General features: G+C 42.2%; 1 protein-coding gene across 5 annotated transcripts; it reads right to left on the reverse strand.

The window, feature by feature from the left end:
- Positions 1–30: 30 nt before the first annotated feature.
- SFXN1 (sideroflexin 1) lies at positions 31–22226 on the reverse strand. Of its 5 annotated transcripts, none has more exons than XM_041482152.1 (12): positions 22132–22226; positions 21393–21493; positions 13435–13609; positions 12659–12829; positions 11568–11666; positions 10196–10271; positions 9558–9643; positions 7967–8094; positions 7416–7465; positions 2386–2435; positions 1685–1732; positions 31–416 (listed from the first exon to the last, which is right to left on the reverse strand). In XM_041482152.1, the coding sequence occupies exons 3-12, from the start codon at positions 13596–13598 to the stop codon at positions 320–322; spliced, it is 969 nt and encodes a 322-aa protein (XP_041338086.1). In that variant the 5' UTR covers positions 13599–13609; positions 21393–21493; positions 22132–22226; the 3' UTR covers positions 31–319. The 5 variants fall into 5 exon arrangements, 3 of the variants coding, with proteins under 3 accessions (XP_041338086.1, XP_041338088.1, XP_041338089.1); XM_041482154.1 differs by having other exon boundaries at positions 21381–21493; XR_005956336.1 differs by lacking the exon at positions 31–416 and adding an exon at positions 5692–5800 and having other exon boundaries at positions 1696–1732.
- Between the last annotated feature and the right edge of the window lie 976 nt (positions 22227–23202).

Raw genomic sequence — 23202 nt, forward strand, 5'->3', positions numbered from 1 at the left:
AGGTGGCAAATCCAATGTAATAGCATCTGGTTTTCATTGTGCGCTTCTTTATTGTTATTGTAGCTGCTTGAGACTTATGTAAACATCTCTGGATATGTATGTTTAAACTTTCAAACAATACCAAAGTGGACAAAGTGACCTTAGGTAATTTAAACACTATACTGAGGAAAGTCTTTAACTGTAAAATAATGCAGATGATCAAACCTGTTTAACAAAAGGACAAGATAAAGGTGTGTTCTTGTCTATTGTCTATCTTGGCACACAATTCAAAAAATAAGTTCATAAGTTTCTCCTTGAAAGATACTTTGCCTTCCTTGAATTATAATCCTTTATTGAAGTATACACGTTCTAGGCCAGGGCTGTCGGCTCGGATCTTGGCTTGCAGATCTGCCTCCAAGCGTGACACGGACATGGAACTGAGCAAAAGAAACAGTGAAGGGGTTACACCAAACAAGCACCAGAAGGGAAAATAAGACCGACAGTACATCTGCTGAACTTGCTACATTGTCAAAAGAGTTTTCAGATCTTTTTAAATATCTTATCCAGGAAGCAGACTCACAGACCAGGGCACTTGAATCCCTGCTCCAAGGGCAGTGGGATATCTCTGGAGTCAGGAAATGGCTGTTGCTATTACCATGAGGATAAGGATCCACTTCATTGCTCAGGTTGTTACTGGCAATAGAAACTTACTTTTCTAAAAGGATTTTTATTAAATAGAATGTATTTGCCTATTTAACTTACTATGTGATTTTATTCAGTTGAATACAAGGTTTGTTTTTATGAGAGCTGGTTCACAGTAAAGTGAATTAAGCTGCCAGGTCATTTGAACAGCTGCAATTTCCTGAACACAGTTCAAGGTCTAATCTTCCTCTGAAGTGGAGAGCCCTGGCTGAAATCAAGAACTGTAGCGTGTGTGCTGGGTTGGTTTGTCAAGTCATCTCCAGGTAGCCTAGTGACACTTGTTTACCACAGTTCTCTGTCCTAGGCCAAGCAGGGAGACAGATGGTGTCAGCTTTGTTGTACTCAAACAACACTGAGAATTGGCTATTGTTTTCTGGAAGTCAGAAGCTGCCTTAGTTCAGCATTTTAATGGACTCAGCTCAAGCTTGGGTTGTTTAGGGTACAGCTGGCAGCTTGTTGAGTTTAGACAACCACTATTAAAATGAGAGGGACAGCTGAATTTAAGGCTCTGTCCATACTACATACCAAATTGAGCGAAGTTTAAATAACTCATTCAGATTTCATAAGGATTTCAGCTATAATGAATATTGTTTCTAAGACTGCTTTCAGTACTGAGCTACTTCTGTATTGATGAAAATGTCTGGAAAAATATTAATCAAATAACAAATGAGCACAGATATTCCAGTGCTGTTCTGTATAAATACAAGAGTTTCCAGCTGAAAATAAAATGGGCTCTGGCTGTATTTAGTGCATCCATAACCTTACTGGATATGAATATATTGTATAGAACTCATCTTGAGCTGCTGGGGTTTGTAAACAGCTATTATATATTACTGATGAATAACATAGTTACTACTTTTCTGTATATTCTCTTATTACCTTTGTTATATGGCAATTAAAAATGTGCTTGAGCAGGCAGTGACCCTGTGTTTGTGTCTGTGTGCAGCACCATGGCTGGATCTGGAATGACACTGAAGTGAGACTAATTCACAGCAGTACCCACCTTTTCTGAGGAAACAGTGCACAACACAGGGGAGTTGCAAACACGAGACTAGAGGAGACAAAACCAGGTTTACAATATTTAGGGTGCTAAAACAGAACTCAAAAATCTTATGCATGCTTTAAGTAAAAAGCTTCCTTATTTTCTGTACACAGTGAGGTAAAGTTCCACAAAGTGCTATGCAACTTCTATTTCTCACTGTGTTGTACCTTATGAAATCATCACCTACAAATAGCACTAAATGTTTCAATACAACGTTGCCAAATTTGTCTAAATTTACCATTTGATGCCCCTACAGTGTTTTACCTTTGTGTGCCTGACAACAGAAAATGCCAGAACACACCAAATTAAACCCTATTAATCAAATATTTTCAGAATTATCAGCCTCCAGGATGAGATTCCACTGACTGTTTAGAGGCAGCAGCCAAAGCATCTTTTCTAATCAAGCTGCCACATTCCTTTTTTTGCCACTCCCTTTCTCCCTCCCTCTGCTTTTCTTGGCAGCTTCTTCCCTGCTAACGGCTCTTTAGTTTTTAACATGATATTTTATCAGTTACAGAGATGGAAATAACTGCTGTGCCCTCAGTAACTCTCAACCTTTTTTCCTTAAAAAAAAAACAAAAAAAAACCAAATATTGCTGCATTCTCAAAACCCCTACAATTATCTCTTAAGATAGCAGACCCAACCCAAAGAAACCACTTACCAGATTCCAACTAATCCAACCTGAATGGGAGCGCTCATCCAAGGAAATTTCTGTTGAAAATAAAACCACACACAATGAGTGTGAAATATTTTCTTCCTGCTTCCCACCTTCCTGGAAATCTTTTTAAGAGACAGATTGCACCTAAAAGACTCTGAGATGTGAAGGCAAAACCCTGACCAGCGTGGCTTCATGCTGAGCTCCAAATCCCTCTGAGAGCCAAATCCCTTTGGAGAGCAGCAAGGAAATTCCCAGGGGATCAATGTACACAGTGATCCTGAGGAAGTGTCAGAAACTCCAATGGTGAGTGGCTGTTTGACTCAGGACCTGCTCCTGGGCCTTTGCTTTGACTCTCACAAGCCCACAGTAGCAACAGAGATGAAATTTGGAAGTTTCCAAGTGGTGCTGCCACATCTCTGCAGGGCACAAGGAATTTTGCCCAAGCATTCCAAGGAAGAGCTCAGTCTGGTTACAGCTCCTTCCCTTTGGTGGCATCAAATGGTTTTAACCTGCAACTAGAGCCACCAGCCATAAATAAAGATGTAAATCTGCCTCTCTTAGCCCTTTCTCCTGTCATATGACATCCCCTAAAGTGCAGGAACTTGTCCCTGTAGCAACACTTCAGTTCTGCAAGAGTTCACCTTTTATTGAAGGAAGGAAGGGTTTAAGGACTGGGAAAGCAAAGCTGAAAAAGCAACACATAACCCACATGCCTCATTAATTCTATAACTTTTGCAGAACTTGAATATATGCCAAGAATTTTATTTTTTGCAGGCTTTCAAAATTATTTATGAATCCACTTTCATTGGTAGAATTTCAGTGGAAATTCATTACTAATGAAGTAAACCCAGAGCTGTTCAGTGGACACTGCTACCTCTTGCTCCATTAAGAGCAGAACACAGCTGCCATAAAGACACAAAGCGAATTTTAAAACAAAATAGCTCATGAGGTAAAAATCACTTGATGCAGTTGAGGAGGTTTTCAGTAAAGATGGTGTTTCTGCAAGAAGAACTTCTCAAGATATAGAAATTGGAGGGGAAGATGGTGAACAAAAGCTGGGCAATGTTTGAGAGTAGAAATGGACAAAGGAAATGTAGAAAGGTCAGGAGGACAAAGCTCAGGGCTGAGGGAGGTCACAGCAGTGTCTGAGGCAGGGAAAACGAGTCTGTGTGGAGCAAAATTTCTCCAGAGCCTGAGGGAGAAGAAACAAAGTAGAAAACTGCTTCTCTTTCCTTTATTTTTTTTTTTCCTGGAGTCAATCTGTAACACAGAAATGAGTGCAGGAAGAACTGGGCAATTCAGCAATAACCTGCAACAAGAGATAACAAATGGGAACAGACAGCAACAGCAAGAAGAGCGAAGAGTGCAGCAGAGCTCTGCTGTTTTGGCATTCCCTAACACCTCCATCTGACCCTCTGCTGAGATAAATTCACCCCAAATTTTCATTTTATGCCCTGGGAGAGTCCATGCCAAGAGGTAGTGAACACAAGCCAAACCCTGCACTGTCTCTGAGAAGGGAGCGAGGGGGATGCTGTGCATGGCAGGGGAGTGTGGCACCCAAGGAATGTAATAGAAAAGCTCCAGATACAATTTTATAAGTGAAAAGGCTGTTGGAAGGTGCCCTGAGAGGAATAAATGGTTTTATGCCTTTGTCACAGTTAGTCACTGATCTGAGAGAGGTGTCTAATACAGACTCCATAAAGAACATGGAGTTTACGTGCTGGAACATTTTTTGCCAACTTGATCTGAATTCCAGCCTTTGTTTTTCAAGAATGTTACCAGGCTGCACTAATACAGAAAGATGGTGAGGAAAAAGTAACACTGGGAGGTCAGAATTAAGAACTGGAGTTGCCCAGGGAACAACGTCAAACAATAAAATTCAAATGCAGGCTGCACACCCCCACAAAGAGACAAAATGGAGAAACTACAAGAGAAAGAGTAGAAGAATTCAGTGTGTTAGAGAACTATCATTTAACTCAGGAAGAAGGCAGTTCCCAATGAATTAGGATTTAATTTCCAGATGTCTTTATGACATTTTAGTGGTTAGTGCAAACAGAGAAAATGGAGAAATGATAATTAAGCAAACAAAAGCCATAAGGAGAATCAGCTTTTCTCTAACTGCCTTCTTTCTTTGTTGAATATAAAAATCTGTCAGCTTTCCCAGGCCAGCTATGTCTGTTTTCAAAAAAATAAATAAATGAATTGACAGTGAAATTTGGAATGTGTGGAGGACTTCAGGGCATAAGACATTCTAGAACAATGCTTGAAGGAAAAGCTCTCTGTTCTGATTTTGTAACGATTTTGAATACAGATTTTAGCTGCAGATTAAAAGATCCCAAGGAGCTTGTTTCAAGGATGTATGAGGAAACTTCTAGAATCAACATGGATGTTAATACAATTTGCAGAACAGAAGAGAAACTGTAGCTAAAGCTGTGTAAGAATAGTAATAGAAACTAAAACTTCAGTGTTGATTGGAATTTTCATAAGTTTATATGGAAAAAACCAATTTATTTCTTTAGGAGAAAAGTTACCTGTAAGTAAAACCTATAAACCCTGCGCCTCAGGGCAAGGCTGTTTATGGATTCTACTGCTGCAGCAGGTAAAATAACCTGGTTCTGCACAGAGCTGGTCAGGAGTATGGCCATAGGGGTAATGAAAATAGACATTATGCAGCCTAATCAATTACTGCTATGCTGCATAATTACATAAACAGGCCTCAAAGCTGCTGCTGAAACCAATGGCAAAAATAAAAACTTCTACGGATAAAAATACTTCTTCAAGGCAACTTCTTTTTGAAGCAGTAAATACGTGCTTGTGTTCCAAGAACATTCTTGAGGCATCTTCTAGCAGTAACTTCTGGGAATGTTGTTAATTCACACCAGTCTTGGTGCAAAACCCTGTGGGAACGTGGGGGATGAGCTGGGCTACATGACCTACATCTTATCCCAAATATCAGAGGATGACAGGCTGCTCTGAGACCAGCATCCCAGGAGCATTTCCTTCTCTCTGTCTTACTGCAGACCAGCTTTCTAATTTCTTTTATCATTTCACAACCATTTTTCTATTTTTTGGCCCTGTGTGTTGCTTAAGAGGCTTTGGCAAGCAGTCAGGAATTATTTCCAAGAGTGGTGGAGAAGCAGAGGCCAAGGGTAGTGAGTTAATAAAGCAGTGTGGGGATGGTGGTGGAGTGGTGGCATGGGATGGTGCTTCTCAAACTCCATGAGGACATGCAGAAGCTGCTTGTTAAAAATGCAGCTCATTCCTTGATGGGTTTAATACTAATCTCTACCAGGTGTTACCACTGGCTACCTGCAGAGCAGTGTTTCACCTGGCTTCAGTCTCTGAGGCTGAGGGAGAGGACAGGATGGTACCAGAGACCACTGAGTAGGCACTGCAGAAATCACTCATTTTGGCTGATCTGAAAAATTCACAACACCCTTATGTTGATTACACCACACAAAAACAACAGGTATTTGTCTCCAGACCCTGAGGATTGCTGCAATTTCTTCACAAATGTCATGGATTTGTCAGCTGAGGCAATGGCTTTGTGACATGTCTCACATGTCAAATACATACAAAATAATTTTTTCCCTATTTTTTTTTTTAACAAGGGTTAATTCTCCAGGCAATACATTCTCATGAACATCACAGTATCACAAGTTGTGGTGTGTTTGGATACCCTGCAGGCTCACTTCTTCCAGGAGATAAAAGCAGCACACACTGATTTTTACCCTGAAACTCAAATGCCACATTTCCTGTTTTTACACCGTGAGCAAAAGTGTTTTCTGTTAACAAGTGGGAGGGAAGCAAAGCACTTTAGGGAAAAAGAAGTTTTAAGATTGGAAGACAATCACAGAATGGTTTGGGTTGGAAGGGACTTTAAGATCATCCAGTTCCACCCCCTTCACTATCCCAGGTTGTTCCAAACCCTTTCCAACCTGGCCTTGGACACTTCCAGGGATGGGGCAGCCCCAGCTACCCCAGGCAATCTGTTCCTGCCTTATTAATACAGAAACACTTTCACATGGGGTGTGTAACTGGGTAATTTCACTCTGCACAAGAGACACGAAGGGCAGAAACAGCCAGAGATAAAATTTAAACACTTTAGAAAACTTTATCTTAGACAAACAAAACCATTCCAAACAGAATCTTCCCCTGCTTGTCCTCTTTGTCCCCACACAAACTTTTCCAAGGCAGGGTCTGGTTTTTTTCCTAATTTTTTTCTAACAGGAAGGAGACAGATTTTCTTATGCTTCTTGGGTGGGTCTCACAAGCAGAGGCCTTGCCTGGAGCTACCAAGTAATTAAATCAGTGATATCAGCAGTGAGGATGAAACTCCCTTTACTGGTAAAGAATTAAAGGGTTCCTCACCTGAATATTATTTCCCTTGTGTTAGACAACCCTATAACTAATTCCATTATTGTTCTTTTCCCTCTCATGCACACACAGTGCAGAATGTTGATGCAGGTAATGGATTTACCAACACCAGGGGGTTCACTTCACACTACATGAGCACAAAAAGAATAAAGGAAATAAGTAATCTTGGATAAAGAATGCCCATTCTATGCCTGTCCTGCACTTTACACACAGTAAATTTTAAAGGACCATTTTCATGAGAGATTTTTACCATCATTTTTGTTTGCAAACTCACATTGCTACTACAGCAGGTAAGTAAAGTATCCTTATTCCTATCTTGAGAAAACCAGCATTATTAATTTTTTTTCCCAATAAATTTTATTCCAAGTCTCAGTACAAAGAAGGTTTATTTCACAGGAGGAAATGTGCATTCCAAGAACAATTATAAAAGTAACAAGGATATTCCTATTTTCTCAATGTTACCTTGCAATGTGACAAAAGAACCAAGTTATTTCTAAGAAAGGCAGAAGGAAAGAGACAGCTGTAAAGCAAGTTCTGCAGGGATGTCCTCCCACAGTGTTTGGGAGGCAAATATGAAAATTCAGGAAGTATTTAAAATTCATTAAAATATTAACTTAGGATATGAAATACATAGAGATAGATTATCTAAGACTAACCTTTAAAAAGGCTTTCTTTTCCAGGGTGTTCATTATGAATGGAGGAATTGCTGCAAATAAGATAAAAAAGGGCATTAACCTTGGAGAGAATGGCACTTTGTTTTCATTTTCTGCTTAGCTGAACTAATACCATAATACAATTTTCACAGCCTTTTGTCATTCACTGAGTTTTCATTTCACATTACTAGTTGGATTGGTATTTACAAAGGTGAATTCTCCCAATAAGCAAACTCTGCAATTTCACAAGTAACTAAACCTGAGCTCAGTCATTTGGCACTGGCAGAGCACCTAAACCAACTCCAAGCAGGTGGAGTTTGCTCCCATTCCTTTGCTATCAGTATCTTTTCTGCAGAAGCATCCCAGGAGCTTTCCTGCTGCAGTTCACACTGAGGATGTTTCCACATTTCCCTGGGGAAGTTCTTAACAGACAGGCAAACACTGCCTAGGGAACTGAAAGGTAATTTGAACCCTGAGGAAAATCACTTGGATAGAACAGAATCTCCTTCTCACAGCAGGAACTGATAATCAGGACTGCAAGGACTTATCCTCACCCATGCCAGGGGAAGCCATCAGAATCCTGGATACCACCACCTGGGCAATTGCCTGCTGAGCTGCTTTGGATGAATCACCCAGCCTTTTTCCATCCTCATCCGTGACTGGAATTCCAAACTGGAGCTCCCTGTTGAATAAGGGGTAAAAAATAAAGCAGTGATGGATATGAACTTATTTTTTTGCCATTTTTGTCACCTATCTTTGTCCCTTCAAATTGTCAACTGTAAGAATTACGTGTTTTATTCTATTTTCTAAGTGAGTCTGTTTGTAACACTCCTTGGCACAAAAAAAAAATAAATTCAAAAGGCAGAGAAAGACATTTTGAGGAGTTACCAACTCAATATTTGTAACAGCAATCTGCTGCTTGAGTCTGGTCACAGCATTCCAAAGGGGAAGAAAAGAGATATGATTTTTCTGTGCTCCACAGAAGGGAGAGGTCCATTTACACATTAATTCAGAAATGTGGAATTTTCTGGACTGCTCTGGAAGTGAAGCCTGTCCTATCTGACAGCTCATGGAACACAGGAAGATTATTTTCACTGAGTTGAAACAGAAGGCTCTTTGAAAATTCCCCCCTGGCATTCTAGTCTGAGCTGTCATTTCAATCACAGCATTCCAAAGGAGAAAAAAAAAGAGATATGATTTTTCTGTGCTCCACAGAAGGGAGAGGTCCATTTACACATTAGTTCAGAAATGTGGAATTTTCTGGACTGCTCTGGAAGTGAAGCCTGTCCTATCTGACAGCTCACGGAACACAGGAAGATTATTTTCACTGAGTTGAAACAGAAGGCTCTTTGAAAATTCCCCCCTGGCATTCTAGTCTGAGCTGTCATTTCAACCATGAAGAATATACTTGAAAGTGTAAAAGGAGGCACAAACCAACCTATGTTTCTGTAACTGCATTATTCTCTAATAGATCTTTTACTCAAGTGCAGGGTGAGGTGGTAAACTCACACTGGGAGAAGCACAGACAACAGCAAATATCCTCAGGACTGCCTTTATTCTCTTCAGATTTTACAAAAGATGAACACTACCACAGATCAACTTCCATTGTAAATACAAAGTCTAAATATTCCCCTTTCTGCCCATAACCTTGTGTTTATAACAGGATGTTTTAAATTTGCTTTTCCCTACTACTATTCTTATTCCTAGTCAAATCACAACACAGAAAAAAAGTTTGTTTCTGACAAACTGCATATTTTTGTCACCTCGATGATTAAACAGAACTGCAGAGCCTGACTTCTATGACTAAGTTCTGCAGGTGGGATTTCAAGCACCATTTTTGAAATTACTGTTTTTCCCAAGTGTAGCTGCTATTCAAAGGTCCATGTGATCAAAGTTTTGAAGGAACCAGTAATTGGTTTCTGAGATCCAAGACTGAAGAACTCTTTGGATATTTATCGGAAGAGAATTATTATGTTCTATTTTATAGCTGTTAAAAACAACCAGTCAAAACCTCATGCATGAGGTTCCTGCAAGGTACTGAAACAAGCTAAAGATACAAAATGTGCTTTATTTAGTAACCTGCTGATTTACCAAGTGAACAACATATTTTCTTCCAGCATGAGTGATCTTTGTTCTTTTTCCTACCTTTGTCTCATTAGTGGAATATTGATGCAGTTGGCAGAAGCAACAGCAGCAAAAGGAACAAACCTCCCGACAAGAGGCGAGACGCGCTGGAAAACACACGGAGAGGGGAGAAAAAAGGAAAATAAAAATGTACATCATCATTGTCTTCACTGAAATGCTTCAGCTGCTAATGACAGACCAGACTTATTTCCTTTACATTAAAATTCAGTGAAAGCTCACTGGTGGGGCAGAGGTAGAACAAGCTTCAAACACAAAATAAGTCATAAATGCCTCTCTCAGGAGTAAACAGTGGCAGGAGAGTGGCAAAACCATTCTGAGCTTTGTAGCATCACAGGGAAGTGTAATTACAACTCAAATTAATTTTCCAAGTGCTATTAGATAACTTGTAAGGTGAAAAAGAAACTGGAAAAAAGTATTAGATAGAGTCTCCATGAACCAAACATGGGCTGTTTGACAGATATGCATAAACCCATCTCCACAGGGAAAAAATAAAGTTGGGATCTAAAGAAAGGAGCAGCCATAACAACTCCACAGTGGGAGCTGTGCATGACACAGATACTCCAGAGGAGAAATGAGCTGTGAGCTTCTCACAGGACATCACAGTTTAGTAAGAATAGGAAAAAAAACACCAGCAATACCTTTGCTAGTAAATTAAGTCCTAAGGCTGTAGCGACAGCACCTGTGGTGGCAGAAACATAGGCTGTTCCCAGCTGCCTAAAACAGAAATGAAAATGTCTGCACATGCACAGCTACACTGGTGTCACTTTGAAAAACAATTACATTTCACACACATAGTTATGCGCCCCCAGATGTTAAACAGGCTTTCTTGTGCTACTGAAATAATGTGGGGATGGAAGATCTAAATGGGACACTGAATTAAACACTTTGATTTCACTAGCAGTAAAAATCATACTCAAGCCACATTGTAATACTGAATCAGGTTCTGCTGGTTGTGCATGGCTGCCTGTTCAGCATTTTCTCATGTACTTGAATGAACACCTTGAAGGGTTAGTTCTTTATTTAATTTCCTAATTGCTTAACCTAGTAAAATCAGTTTGGATTTCCAAGGCCATGTCTATAACAGCAATTAAAATCAACCATACCAAACCTCATACACACAGACCAGCTGTGCTGTAAAAACTCAAATCCAACCCAACCTGCCCCAAACCACACTTTACATACTTCCCAGCTAGGAGGTGTCTCTAGATGCTGGAATCCACAGTTTGCTCCCAGACATCTTTAAGCAAGTCAACCCCAAAACCAGAAAGTCAAGTACTGTAATTCCAGTTTTCTATTCATGGAATCATAGAATGGCTTGGGAGGAACCATGAAGTTCATTCCATTCCACTCCTGCCATGGATAGGGACATGTTCCACCATCCCAGACTGCTTTAAGCTCCATCCAGCCTGGCCTTGGACACTTCCAGGGATGGGGCAGCCACAGCTTCCCTGGGTAACTGTGCCAGGGCCTTGCCACCCTCACAGGGAAGATTTTTTCTGTTTATCTAACCTAAATTTCCCCTCTTTCAGTTTGAGATTTCTTGCTTTCTGCATCCATTTAGTCTCTTTTTCAGACATCAAGTAGAAACAAGCACAGGCCAGTTGAAGGAATCTCTTTTTGTAAAAGAACCCTCAGTGTGGTGTGTGCTGGCACTGAGAAGGTGGCACAGTGACACAACTAAAGGCCCCCACAAAATATCAGCTTAGAAATATCCTGGTAGGACACCAAACTGATGAGGAACCTTGCAAATGGTTGACTGAGCCCTGAAACACAGACTCCTGTTAAATCCTGCTAAGTGCTCTTGATCAAGGTGCTCAGACTTGTCTTTAATGGCAGAAATGGAGTTCTCAGCTCTGCCCTTCTCAGACTTCTCATCTGTGCATACCAAACTAATAATTAGTACAGATGGAAAAACTTATCCCTGTCTCACCTCAAACTTCAATGCCCAAATGTTCATGTATACCAGGGAGCAATTTCTATTGATCAGAATGATGAGGTTCAGTGCCTGACCTGACAGTGATTGGGGCATCCCCGCTCCTGTTGGTGTAGTTTACTATAGCATTGAAGGACTGGTTGACCCACTGCCAGAATAACACTGCTGGTGTTGTTCTTGAAAAGAGAAACAATTATAATTATTATTATTAAACTCACAGTTGAATTAACAGCACAAGAAAATGACAAATCAAGAAAAGCCACTGCAAACTGTAACCATGCAGAAGTTCTTGCTTATTTGAATGAAACAATACATTCAGTAAGATACTGATACTTGACAGCTAGAGTTATTTTAGAAGAAGAATTTAAAAATCACCTAGTTTTGAACATGAATAATAATGCAAAGAAAAGGCAGAGAGCTTCTCTAAGTGTTATAGATAATAACAGAACAAGCAGTTAACAGGAGGCAGTGCTTGGGAATGGGCACCTGTCCTGGGGGCTTGATTCATATTCTTGACTGCAATTCAAAGCACACACATGTTTTATAAACACCATCCAAAACTGGGGTGTGTGTCAGGAGTTTGTACAATCGCAGCATCCAAAAGGCTGCTGCTGTTTCCTCTGAGCTCCCACCAGTTCCTGCATCCTGTGTCAAAAATTGTTTCTGACATGGAGGCTGCTAAGAGAGCACTGGCTCTGCTTCAGTGGGCTTCAGTGTCCTGGAGATTCCAGAACCACTGAGGAAACGCAGGGGAGCTGCAGAAACTCCACAACCAATGGCCATGTCTACAACAGTAATTAAAATCAACCATACCAAATGGATTGAAGCATTCCAAGTACTCACGGGGCAGACAGAACATCCTGCATGCCAGTAAGGCTGGAAATTCCCAGGGATCTCCTTCTCTTTGTCCTCCACACAGATGGGATTTTGGAACATTTCCCAGTTTGAGGGAAAGTGGGATGGTGAAGGAGAAGGGCTAAGGGCTTATCTCAAAACTAATTCTAGAAAGAACCGTTAATCAACGTGAGGGAATGAGGAGAGAGAAGAGGAAAAGGAAGCAAAATTTCACATTTAAAAATATTTACAATAAATCTTTTGACAACAACATTCATTTTCACTCTTCTAACTTGCAGGCAAATGTTTGATGTGTTTTACTGCCATCTCTCACCTGTAAAAGGTCATCATGCAGCCTGTGATAGTCATGTTCATGGGCACCTGGGCAGACATTCGGCCGATCACGAACATCTTCTCCCCAGTGTCAGGGTGAAAGGCTGAATCATAAATGTATTTTGCTCTCCACAGCTCATCTTCTGTCAAGCCAGGTGCCACAATACCTTGTCTTGGGACAGGTTAAGAGACAAGACAACAGCAAAAAGCACAAGTGTTATAAAATGCTGCAAATGCCCGTGAGAAATGTGGCATCAGAGGATTTGGGGATGTTCACCCTAAGTGAATGGAGACTCTCAGACAGCTTGTAGAGATTCTTCAGCTTTTAAATGCATTGGTGAAATAAAAAGAATTAAAACTCCCAGCAGTGGTTTACGTTGGCTGAGTCTATTTACTCAAAGCTGCACTAGGTTTTAGAGCTAAATGCAGAGCCAAAATCTCTGAGGTCATTAGTGCGAAACAATGAAAATTCACCTTGAGAGTATTTAAGAAACAACTGCTCCAAATGTTACACATAAGAGGAAGTTTTAAGCTTTGTTGTCATATTAATTACTTTCAGAATATAACTCTTCTGCATCTCAGAGCCCTTAAGAGGGGCATAACTTCCCCATCCACTAGTAAATTTGATTAAAAATAAAAGGGTTTCAAACTCTGAAGTGGGAATAAGAAGTTGCAATGAATACAATGTTTTAAGTATTTCCTTTTAAATATATCACCACGTACTTATCATGGACTTGGACCTTTTGGGGCCAGTGGTAGAAGTAGTCAATGTCATACCTGTAATCATGCACAATTTTTCTTGCATTTTCCAGTTTGGCATTAGATAATAAAATATTCCTGGGGTCTGTTACAGTGAAGAAGTGATTGGCTCGTCCAGTGAAAGTGCTTTGATCCCATCGGGGCTCCTTGATATTAATATTTAATGGGATATCTGGTGCCATCTTCAAAAGCTCTGCCAAGAAAACATCAACATTTGCAATTCAAAATACCACTCATTTCCTAATGTATCTAGAACCTGCAAGATGAAAAGTGGCCACATTTAGAGTAAAAAACCCAGAGAACAAACACCAAAGAAGTTGCAGAACAGGGGTTTAAAGGGGTAAGCCCCAAAATGTTTATACATTATTTATTACATTTGTACCAATACCTGAGGATGAGGCAGATGCAAAGGAAGCACAGAAATTTATTAATAAACAGACACACCAAACAACAATATTTTAATCAGAAAGTGCTTTACTTCAGTGATGAATTATTGTTTGTTGAAAATAATGTATTGAAAGGAATGAGAAATCAACTATTTCAAGAGATGCCTGAAGTCCTATAAAGTGCAGTGACAGATGAAATATTTAATAAAATCCAGTTAACTTCTCTGGCATAGCAAAACAAGAGAAAAATTAGGAACACAAACCCACCAATTTATTTTAATAAATGTTGTTTTTCTAAATCCATATTTTAAGAAAACAGAGATTATATAATGCAACAATTGCTACATTATGAACACATGACCAGAGCTCCTAACGATACTTCAGAGATGGTTAAAGAACTACAGTGAAGGACACTGAAGAGTTGTGCATTTATGGGGCATAAAGTCCAGAAAAGTAAAAATTACTTCAGGATGACTAAGTTTACTTCAACAGCTAATGAAAAAAGGACAGTCCCTCCATAGCACAAGTATATTGATTTTAACTTTCTTAAAAGAAATTTCTGCCACATATTCAAGAATCAGTGTGAAAAAAATCCTCCTCTAAATAGTGCTTGTTTCAAATGGCAGAAAGAAATTGGATCTATATCAATTCATTTTTATATATTTATAACTAAAGATAAAATTTTAGATGATCTTTAAGGTCCCTCCCAACCCAAACCATTCTGTGATTCTATGGCACCAGAACACTAAAGGATCTGGTACAGCAGGGGAAACCAATCTTTTCCCCTTTTGCCACTCACATTTCCCTCTCTGTTAAGTTCATTATTGTACAGCACTGTTTATTAGCAGGATTATTTTCATGTGTACATCTCTCAACCAGGCACGCTGCAGGATGAACACAGATCATGGAAATGAAAAAAGACTCAGGGCAGACTTGGAGAACAGATTTCTCATGCACAGCATCTCAACAGGAGATGCTCCTTAGGTTTCTTTTCCTTTTCTTAGTACTTTGCCATTAAAAACAGCCTCCTGTGAGCAGTGCTGTGTTGTGAATTAATAGTCCACCTTCTGGTCTAAAATGGGAACTGCTGGTTTTGCGAAGCCCTATGAAAGCAAGTGCACTCTTTTATTCCAACCCTCTCTTACACCAAAATAAAGATAAATATCAGGACATTAGGGCTGGTAACTTGTTCTGTGACTGCTTCTCTTATTTGCAGGAAAAGTTCAAGTGTAAATGTTTTTCTAATTAAATTATCCGTTTCATTAAGAAAGATTAAAGCTGCTTTAGGACAGCTTATGATACTGATTAAAGCTGTCTAATGAATGCTGAACAAAGCAGTGAATAAAGCACAGAAGCTTGTTTCTTTCTTTTCATTCTGGATAATTCTTTCTTTTCATTCTGATTAGAATGTACACTACTGGGTTCTCTGGGAATTGCCTTTATTTACTTCTGATACCTCTGCCCACAAACCCAAGTCCCTCAGTAATAAGAAATCTAAACATTAAGGATCTGCCTTCACTGCAGATGTTCAATTCAGGATTGTCTCAGTCTGAAACAATCAGAAAAGGTGAATGTACAGAACACAGGAGATTAAACATGTTCACATCCTGCCTTTATTCCCTCCCCACTTTATCTACTCTGTGTCTGCTCTGATGTTCCTTAACCCAGGTGAGCTGATGGAATTTATTACCTTGGCAGGAAACTAACGCAGCAGAAAGATTGTACGGGAGAGAAATAAACCCCTGCAGCTGCACAGCTGGGGTGACCTGCTGGAGAGCAGCTCTGGAGTCCTGCTGGACAGGGAGCTCTCCATGACCAGAAGAGTGTCCTGGTGACCAAGAATGCCAACAGGATCCTGGGGTGCATTGGGAAGAGCGTTTTCAGCAGGTCAGGGAGTGATCCTGCCTCTCTGCTCAACCCTTTGAGGCACCTCTGGGGTGCTGTGTCCAGCTCTGGATCATCAGGACATGGAGCCTTGGAGCTCCTGGGGCCAGCAGAGGCTGCAGAGCTGAGGAAGGGCCTGGAGCATCTCCATGCCCAGGAAAGGCTGAGGGAGCTGGGGCTGCTCAGCCTGGAGAGGAACCCTCAGCCCTGGGTGTCCCTGGGTGTCCCAGAGCAGGGCCAGGCTCTGCCCCAGGGCCCAGCAGTGGCACCACAGGAAGGGGCAGGGACTGAGCCAGGAATTGTCCCTGCACAGGCGGCACAACTGTGCCCTGGGCAGTGCCTGAGCCCTGGAACAGATTTCCCAGATGTTTCCATGCCTTTCCTCCTGCTGTTACCCATCCTAGCCAGACTCAGCTACCAGAGACAGGTCAGCACAGGTTTGGTCTCTCTTGTAAGTCTACAAAACAGGGTTAGTGCTGCTGCAGAAGCAAAAAGCAACCTAGCAGGGAAATGGAAAACATCCATTAATTCGTGTGCTACAACAAAAAAAACATGCTTGAAATGTCTGTGTCTGTTTAGAAAGCTGGGAACAGAGAACATGGATTTCACCACTAATAATCTTAATAAAGGACATTCAATCTTGCATAGGATGGGGGGGTGGGACAGCTGCCCACTCTGCAAAAGGGTTAAATCTCCTGTAAAAAGGGGTTTAAATTTTAGGTGACATCTATTTAAGTACACAAACCCATTTTCTTCTCTCAATGATGTGGCTGACTTGTCCTTTTAGCAGGTAGGAACAATGCTGGTCGAAAGAACTTAAACCAGACATGCCCACAGAGAAAGAGGAGATGTCACACACAAAAGGGAGTGTAAAAAAAAAAAAAAAAAGTTGATAATAATGTGATTCGGAGACAGGTAAAACTTACAGTGAAGTAAAAAAGGTGGCTGAGTTTGCCAGTCACGGGACTCTGAATCACAGACCTGTTACAACAGTGCCTAAGAGAACCAGGGAATTTCTGTCTTGAAATCTCTGAAGTTTTCCAGCAAAATATTTTTACAACAAAAGCCCTGTTTCTTGTTCTAAAGAGACTGCTACTCATGACTCATCAGACCCCATTAGTAAATGCTGAAAATGGAAATAAATCCCACAAAGCAAAAACATAAGCTAATAAAGTGCTGATATACTTCAAAGTGATCTCCTTATAAAACAAAATGTCCAACTATAAAGAGTGGTGACTGCACAAAAAAGGTTTAATCAATACATTGTCTAACAGCCATAGTCATCATCATAAATTAGATGGCTTTAAGTTTCATTTTTTTAATTTAAACTGTAAAACTGTAAGAAAGAGGGGCAACACCCTCAATTTAAGTTGCTGCAACACTATTTTTACCTACCTGCCACCTTAATTTTCAGATACAATTTCAGAGGGGAGCTGCTGTTTGCATAATCCATTCAAATACTTAATAATAAAAGCACTGTAATAAAACTACTTAAGATTTAATTATTATTTTAACTGCAATGCTTTGTCAAGGGTGGAACTCCACTACTTTCAGTGATCTAATTTTCCCTCTGTACTAAATGTGCCCGAGATTTAAGTTCTCGTTATCCATAATGAAATTTGGTACAGAAAAAATAAAGGACATTAGGATTAAATAAAATTTAAATCAACCCATATGAACCTTGAGATAAGTTGAAAGCTTGCAAGGGAACTGGAAAGCAAAAGCACAATAAAGACAAAGATAAAACTGTTTGCTTTGTTAGTCAACAAATGAAGGCAAATTACCTAACCATTAATTAATTAATTAAGGTGGCCATATATGTAAATACCTAAATTTATTGTTCCCACCTGCTGCTACACAGCAAATACCAACTAATCCTGAAATAGGATAAAATTTCAATCAACAACACCTTTACTTTTAATGTGGAAGCAGCAAAATTTCCCAGGGAGTTGCTCTTCTCCACAAACAAAGCCATAAACAGAGGATGTGAGAAACAAAATGAATTTTACAAACACATCAGTTGTAATAATCCATACTGAAATGTCACTTTGAGGTAATGTTCACACAGGAGGATCAGCAGTACTGGAGAGGATAAAGATTGACATTGTAACACAGTCAAACAATTAACAACTCTCATGGAAAACATGCAGTAAGGGAGAAAATGATCCACATTTTCACTATTTCACATAACAGAACCATTAGGAAGGTATTTAATAGAACCACTTGTACCTGGAAACTCTGCAGCTGTTTTCCCCAGCAAATTAAATCAGCACTGAAGGCCGGACTATGCTCTCTGGCACATTCCTATCACTAAACCCTTTCAGTTTCCAAACCAGGGCAGCGTATCCAAAGTGCCTGTGGAGCAGAGCAGCTAAATCCTGCCTCGTGTGTGGGATTGTCTGGCTGAGCATCAGCTGTGCTGGACAAACCCCAGCCCCCTGAACAATACCAGGGGGGCATTCTCGTGACCAGGGACATTTTTTGGCACTGTTTGTCTCCCCAGCACTCACAAAGAGGTTTGATTATCCACGTGTAGCTCCTCCTGTGTACCACGTTTTCAGAGTCATAAGTGATGGTGAGTTCATAAAGGTTTTCCTCAACACATGGCTGTGTTTTCCTCCAGTGAGGAAAAGCTGAGAGAATTGGGAATGCTCAACCTCACTGTGGCCTTCCAGTGACTGAAGGCAGCTCACAGGAAAGATGAAGAGAGACTTTTCACAAGGGAGTGACAGGACAAGGGGGAATGGCTTCAAACTGAAATAGAGTAGGGTTAGATTGGACATCAGGAAAAAATCCTTCCCTCTGAGGGTGGTGAGGCACCCAGGCTGCCCAGAGAAGCTGTGGCTGTCCCTGGATCCGTGGAAGTGTCCAAGGCCAGGTTGGACAGGGCCTGAGGTACCCTGGTTTAGTGGAAGATGTCCCTGCCCATGGCAAATTTCTTGCCATCTCTGATCAGATGGAACCAACTGCCAGTTCATGCTTTAAAGTTTAATAAAGTTAATAAAGGGCTTCAGAATAAGTGAGAGTGGCCTGCCTTAACATAATAATTACATGCAAAATCTGCACAAAGTCTGATCAACAATTTTGGTACAAAGGCTACATTTAGATTTTCCACATAACCAGCAGAAGACTTTAAACCTTGTTTAAAGGTTAACAGCAGCAGTTGCAACAATTATACAAAATGCAGATTCAGGAGTTACCAGGAGTTCAACTCTCTGCTGTTCCTTTACAAAGTTCATCTTTTAAACATCACATTTGAAGGTCACGCAACCCTTTTCAAACCAAAGAAACAGTGAGAAGAGTAGCAATGACTATTTATTTCACACAATTTTGAACAACCCAGATACTTGGTAACTTATTTTAAACTATGTTGCATGACTGAATAATCCAGATGGGCAAATGATCTGGGAAATTCTGGGCAACTTAAACTCATGCAGCAGTGCACAAATGATGAAATGCAGCTTTGCCACCTTCCTTAGAACCATTTATATTTTCTTATGTTATTGACACCTTGTATTTTAACCCAAGCCTTGAAAAACTCCCCTCCAAAATTATGAATTTTTGTCAGTTTCTTTACAGTTTCAGCTAAAACTGGGACTAGAGTGACAGAAAAGGAAATTTTCTGTCATCTTACATGATGATGTAAGTGTGAACCCAGGGAGAAGTCTAAAGAGAATTTCACATCCAAAAGCAGGGCAGATATAATTGTGATAATGCTCTCTGTGACATTTGACTTCTTGGTGCCCAGCTCCCAACCTGCAACCTGCTACAAAGCACGGGATGAGCTGAGTAATCCGGCTTAAAACAGAATTCCAACCAGCCTGCACAAATGCTGAAAGAAAGGTGTGACTTTTGTGGTGTCCTTTACCAGGACTTAGACCCATAAGTTCTGGGGAGGTAACAGTGCTCAGGTCAGATAATGATTCACAAAATCTTCTAGAGACAACTAAGAATTCTTTTTCTAAAGAACGAGAGTGAGGCTTTTCCCTGAAAACCCAATAAAAATAGAAGATAAAAGCAGAACCTATCTCTTCACAGAATCCTTTAGGATTCTTTAGAATAAGAATAGTTCAAAAGTTAGAGCCAGGTGCTGCTGGTATTTCATGTGCACTGGGAGAGACAAAAATAAGATTTGAGACACTTAGGCCCCTACATCTCCATTCTTTAAAGCAGTCCCTTAACAACCTGATGTCCAGCTGTCAGTGCCTTGTTCTGGGAAATGAGATGCAGCCTAGAAAATCTTGAGGGTGAGAAAAGTACCTGCTGCTAGAAAATGGGGAGAACAGCTTCTCTTCTTCCTTCTCTTTGTAAATCAAAGTGCCCACAGCTACTTGTTTTTGCAGAGCTGAGTTCTTTTGAAACATTTCCCATGCCACTTTGATAGAGAAATACTCCAGAGTCCTGCTAGGCCTCTTTATTCCTCAAGTAACACATTGTTCCTTTTTTGGGGCTCCTTTGTCTGAACAAACTCAAGATTTTTCTTTTCCAATGCCTAATTTTCCACAATGCCCACCCAAAGGGCTGCTATGTTGGCTTAGTAGAAAACACAGGAAATAAACCTCCCTCTGATTAGGAAAAAGTGACTTGTTCTACTTTAAAACTACAAAACATTGGCAAAGCAACAGCAAAAAGGCAAATCCATGTTTTAATTGCTCTGGCAAAGAAAGGAACACAAGGCCTTCTCCAGGGATGTCAGGCATGGCAGTTAATTAGTTCAAATAGGATGAACTAATAGACTTTCTGGGGGAAAAAGCACTTTTGTGTGGTGGCAGAAGAGCCCATGTGAGACTTATCAGGGTCTGTAAGCAGTGGTATTCCTCCATTTGCAGTACATTTGCTGCTACAGTTTTAAATAAGCAGCACAGCTGATGACTGGGAGTCTGATGCAATGTACTTACACCAAATGTTAAAGCCACTTGCCAAGTTTTTCTTTCTCAAAGCACCTTCCACCAGTAAAATGCCTATTTAAATCACCAGGGAAGGAAAAAAAAATTGTCTGCACTACGATTTTTCCTACTGCAATCCTAAATGGAAAGCTGGAGAAGGCAAAGCATGGCAACACTACAAGATGCTTGGTTTTTCTTTTTTTTTTTGCTTATAAATGTACATCCCACTTGTAGCCTAGCAACAAAAGCAGCAGCCTGGGCGAGATGAGCCTGCTGCTGGGGCTCTCTCCTCAAAACAGGAGCCATCTTTGGTGTGTAACTTGACCAGAGATTTAGAGATTTCATCATTCTGCATTAAAACCAGCTCCAGATGTTTGAGGTCCCCACAGCCAGCTCAGCTCTGCCAGCTTTGCTCTGCCACCTCCTCTCCCAGTGCACGAGGCAGGTCCAGAGACGCCGCACGTGTTCACCTCATCTCCACACTCAGGAAAATAAACCTCCTTTGCTAACCAAGGTTAGTGCAACCTCTAATTTCAGTCCTGACTGCTGCAAGCTTGTTTCTGCTCCTTGTGTTTTAACCCCCACCAATAAACTGCAGTAGCTTTGGCTGTACTCCAGGTGTGTTCACGGCCCTCTTCTGCACTTTTTCACTGTTTCGTGTATTTTTTTATCCAGGTGATATTTTAACTACACATTGGTACAAAGCCAATCTTCACCCCATCCACCAGTATAACAACAATAGATTATTTATAATTCAATACATTAAAAAAAAATTAATACTCATATTTAAAATTCTGTCTCTGCCTACCAGGTGTCTGACCTTGGAGTTATTTGGCGTGTTCCTCCCCTGGAAATGATGATCCTGCAGCAGGGAGGCTTGTCTCTTGCAGGCCTGGAATCTGTGCTGCTGTCACGCAATCCCTGTGACACAGACAGCGCTGCTCAGGGGACAGCGAGTGGCCAAAGGCAGGTTTTGGGAGCTGTTACATGTGCAGGGAGGAGAGGGCTGTGACAGTCCCACACTGCCAGCGTCCAGCTTCCACAGGGACAGGGCGGCACAAGGGGCTGGGACCCTGGGGAGGCGACGGGGGGGCACACAGAGCTAGGCCCCGATGGAGGGGATGGGTTGACACATGGGGCTGGACCTCTGTGGAGGGGACAGGGCGACAAAACAGATCAGGGGCTCTGCAGGGTAATGGAGGGAGCTGGGTCCCTGTGGAGGAGCCTGGGGTGACAGATGGGGCTGGTCCCCTGTGGAGGGGCTGGAGAAGGCAGACCCCTGAGGAGGGAGGAGAGCTCACAAACAGATCAGGGGTAACACAGGTGACAAATGGGGCTGAGCTTCTGCGGAGGAGCCGAGGCGACACGTGGGGGCTGCTCCCCTGCGAAGGGGACAGAGCAACACGGGCGGCTGGGTTCCTGTGGAGGGGACCGAGGTGGCAGATGGAGCTGGGTCCCTGCCTGGTCAGCACAGTACAGCACTTGGGAGTGCCGCCGGCTCCTCCGCCCGTCCCCGGCCGCAGCCCATCCCCGCGGCACTCCCCGGCCCCGCTACTCACCCGGCCGCCGGCCTCGCACCGCGCTGGCCCCGCTGCCCGGAAGAGCCTGGCTCGGCGCGGCGGGCGAGGGGCCGGGAGCCGGCGGGGCCGCCCCGCTCCGCCTCGCTCCGCCCCGGCGGGGCCGGGCCGGGCAGGGCCGTGCGGGCCGCGCCCGGGGCCGCCCGCGCCTCCCTCAGCCCGCTGGTCTGGAGGCCTGGCTCGGTTCGGGGTGGATCGCGTTGCTCGCAGAGTTACTGCCGTTAATTATTTAATGGAATATCCCGTGCTGGCGGGGACCTGCTGGGATCGTCAGGGTCCCACTGCTGGCCCCTTACAGCCGCAGCAAGCCCACCGTGTGCCGGGAGCGTTTGCCGAACAAACGTTCCTTGTGAGCTCTCTTGGGCTGCCCTGTGGAACCAACCACCCTCTCCTGGTGGAGAACCTTTTCCTGATTTTCTCCCCTGACACAGCTCCAGCGATTCTCTCGAGTCCTATCACTGTCACAGAGGGCAGAGATCGGTGCTGCCCCTCCTGAGGAAGCTGCAGCCCACGAAATCACAGAATCAAGGACTGTTCTGAGTTGTGAGGGACCCTCGGGGATCATCGAGTCCAGCCCCTAAGTATGACCCCGAATGGCCCGTACAGGGACCGTGGTGAGGTCTCCCGTCGATCTCCTCCAGGCTGCACTGGATTGGGATTGTTGTTTCAGGATTATTACCAGAAACCCAAGCCACACTAAGCCCCAAACCTGGTCATAAGGGACAATGAACTGTCATGCGTGAGGACAGCACAGCTCAGGGGGCTGCTCTGAAGGTCGCTCAAGTACGAGGCTTGTCACAGAGCTCGCACCTGAGGGAGGAGATAAAAAGTGCATTAGCAGCCAGATAAGGAATATCCCCATGTCACTGTCACCCTCTGCTCACACACGTCCCTTCCTCAGCCGGGCTCCCAGCCCATAACCCTGGTGTGTGGTGTGGGCACTGGGAAGGCAGCAGTTCTCAGGGCAGGATGTGTCTTCATCTCTATTTCAGCAATTCAAAGCTGCTGGCACCCAGAAATGATGCTCTGGATGCAGCTGTAGAGGAGGAAACC

This window comes from Pyrgilauda ruficollis, unplaced genomic scaffold (genome assembly GCF_017590135.1).
Source record: "Pyrgilauda ruficollis isolate IOZ18807 unplaced genomic scaffold, ASM1759013v1 scaffold57, whole genome shotgun sequence".
Taxonomy (NCBI): Eukaryota; Metazoa; Chordata; class Aves; order Passeriformes; family Passeridae; genus Pyrgilauda; species Pyrgilauda ruficollis.

Coding starts and splice junctions, on each gene's coding strand:
- SFXN1 (XM_041482152.1), bottom strand. CDS start 13,598: ATGGCACCAGATATCCCATTAAATATTAATATCAAGGAGCCCCGATGG. Junction 12,830..13,434: donor AAAATTGTGCATGATTACAG/GTATGACATTGA, acceptor ACCTGTCCCAAG/ACAAGGTATTGTGGCACCTG. Junction 1,733..2,385: donor GTTGGATTAGTTGGAATCTG/GTAAGTGGTTTC, acceptor TGTCTCCTCTAG/TCTCGTGTTTGCAACTCCCC.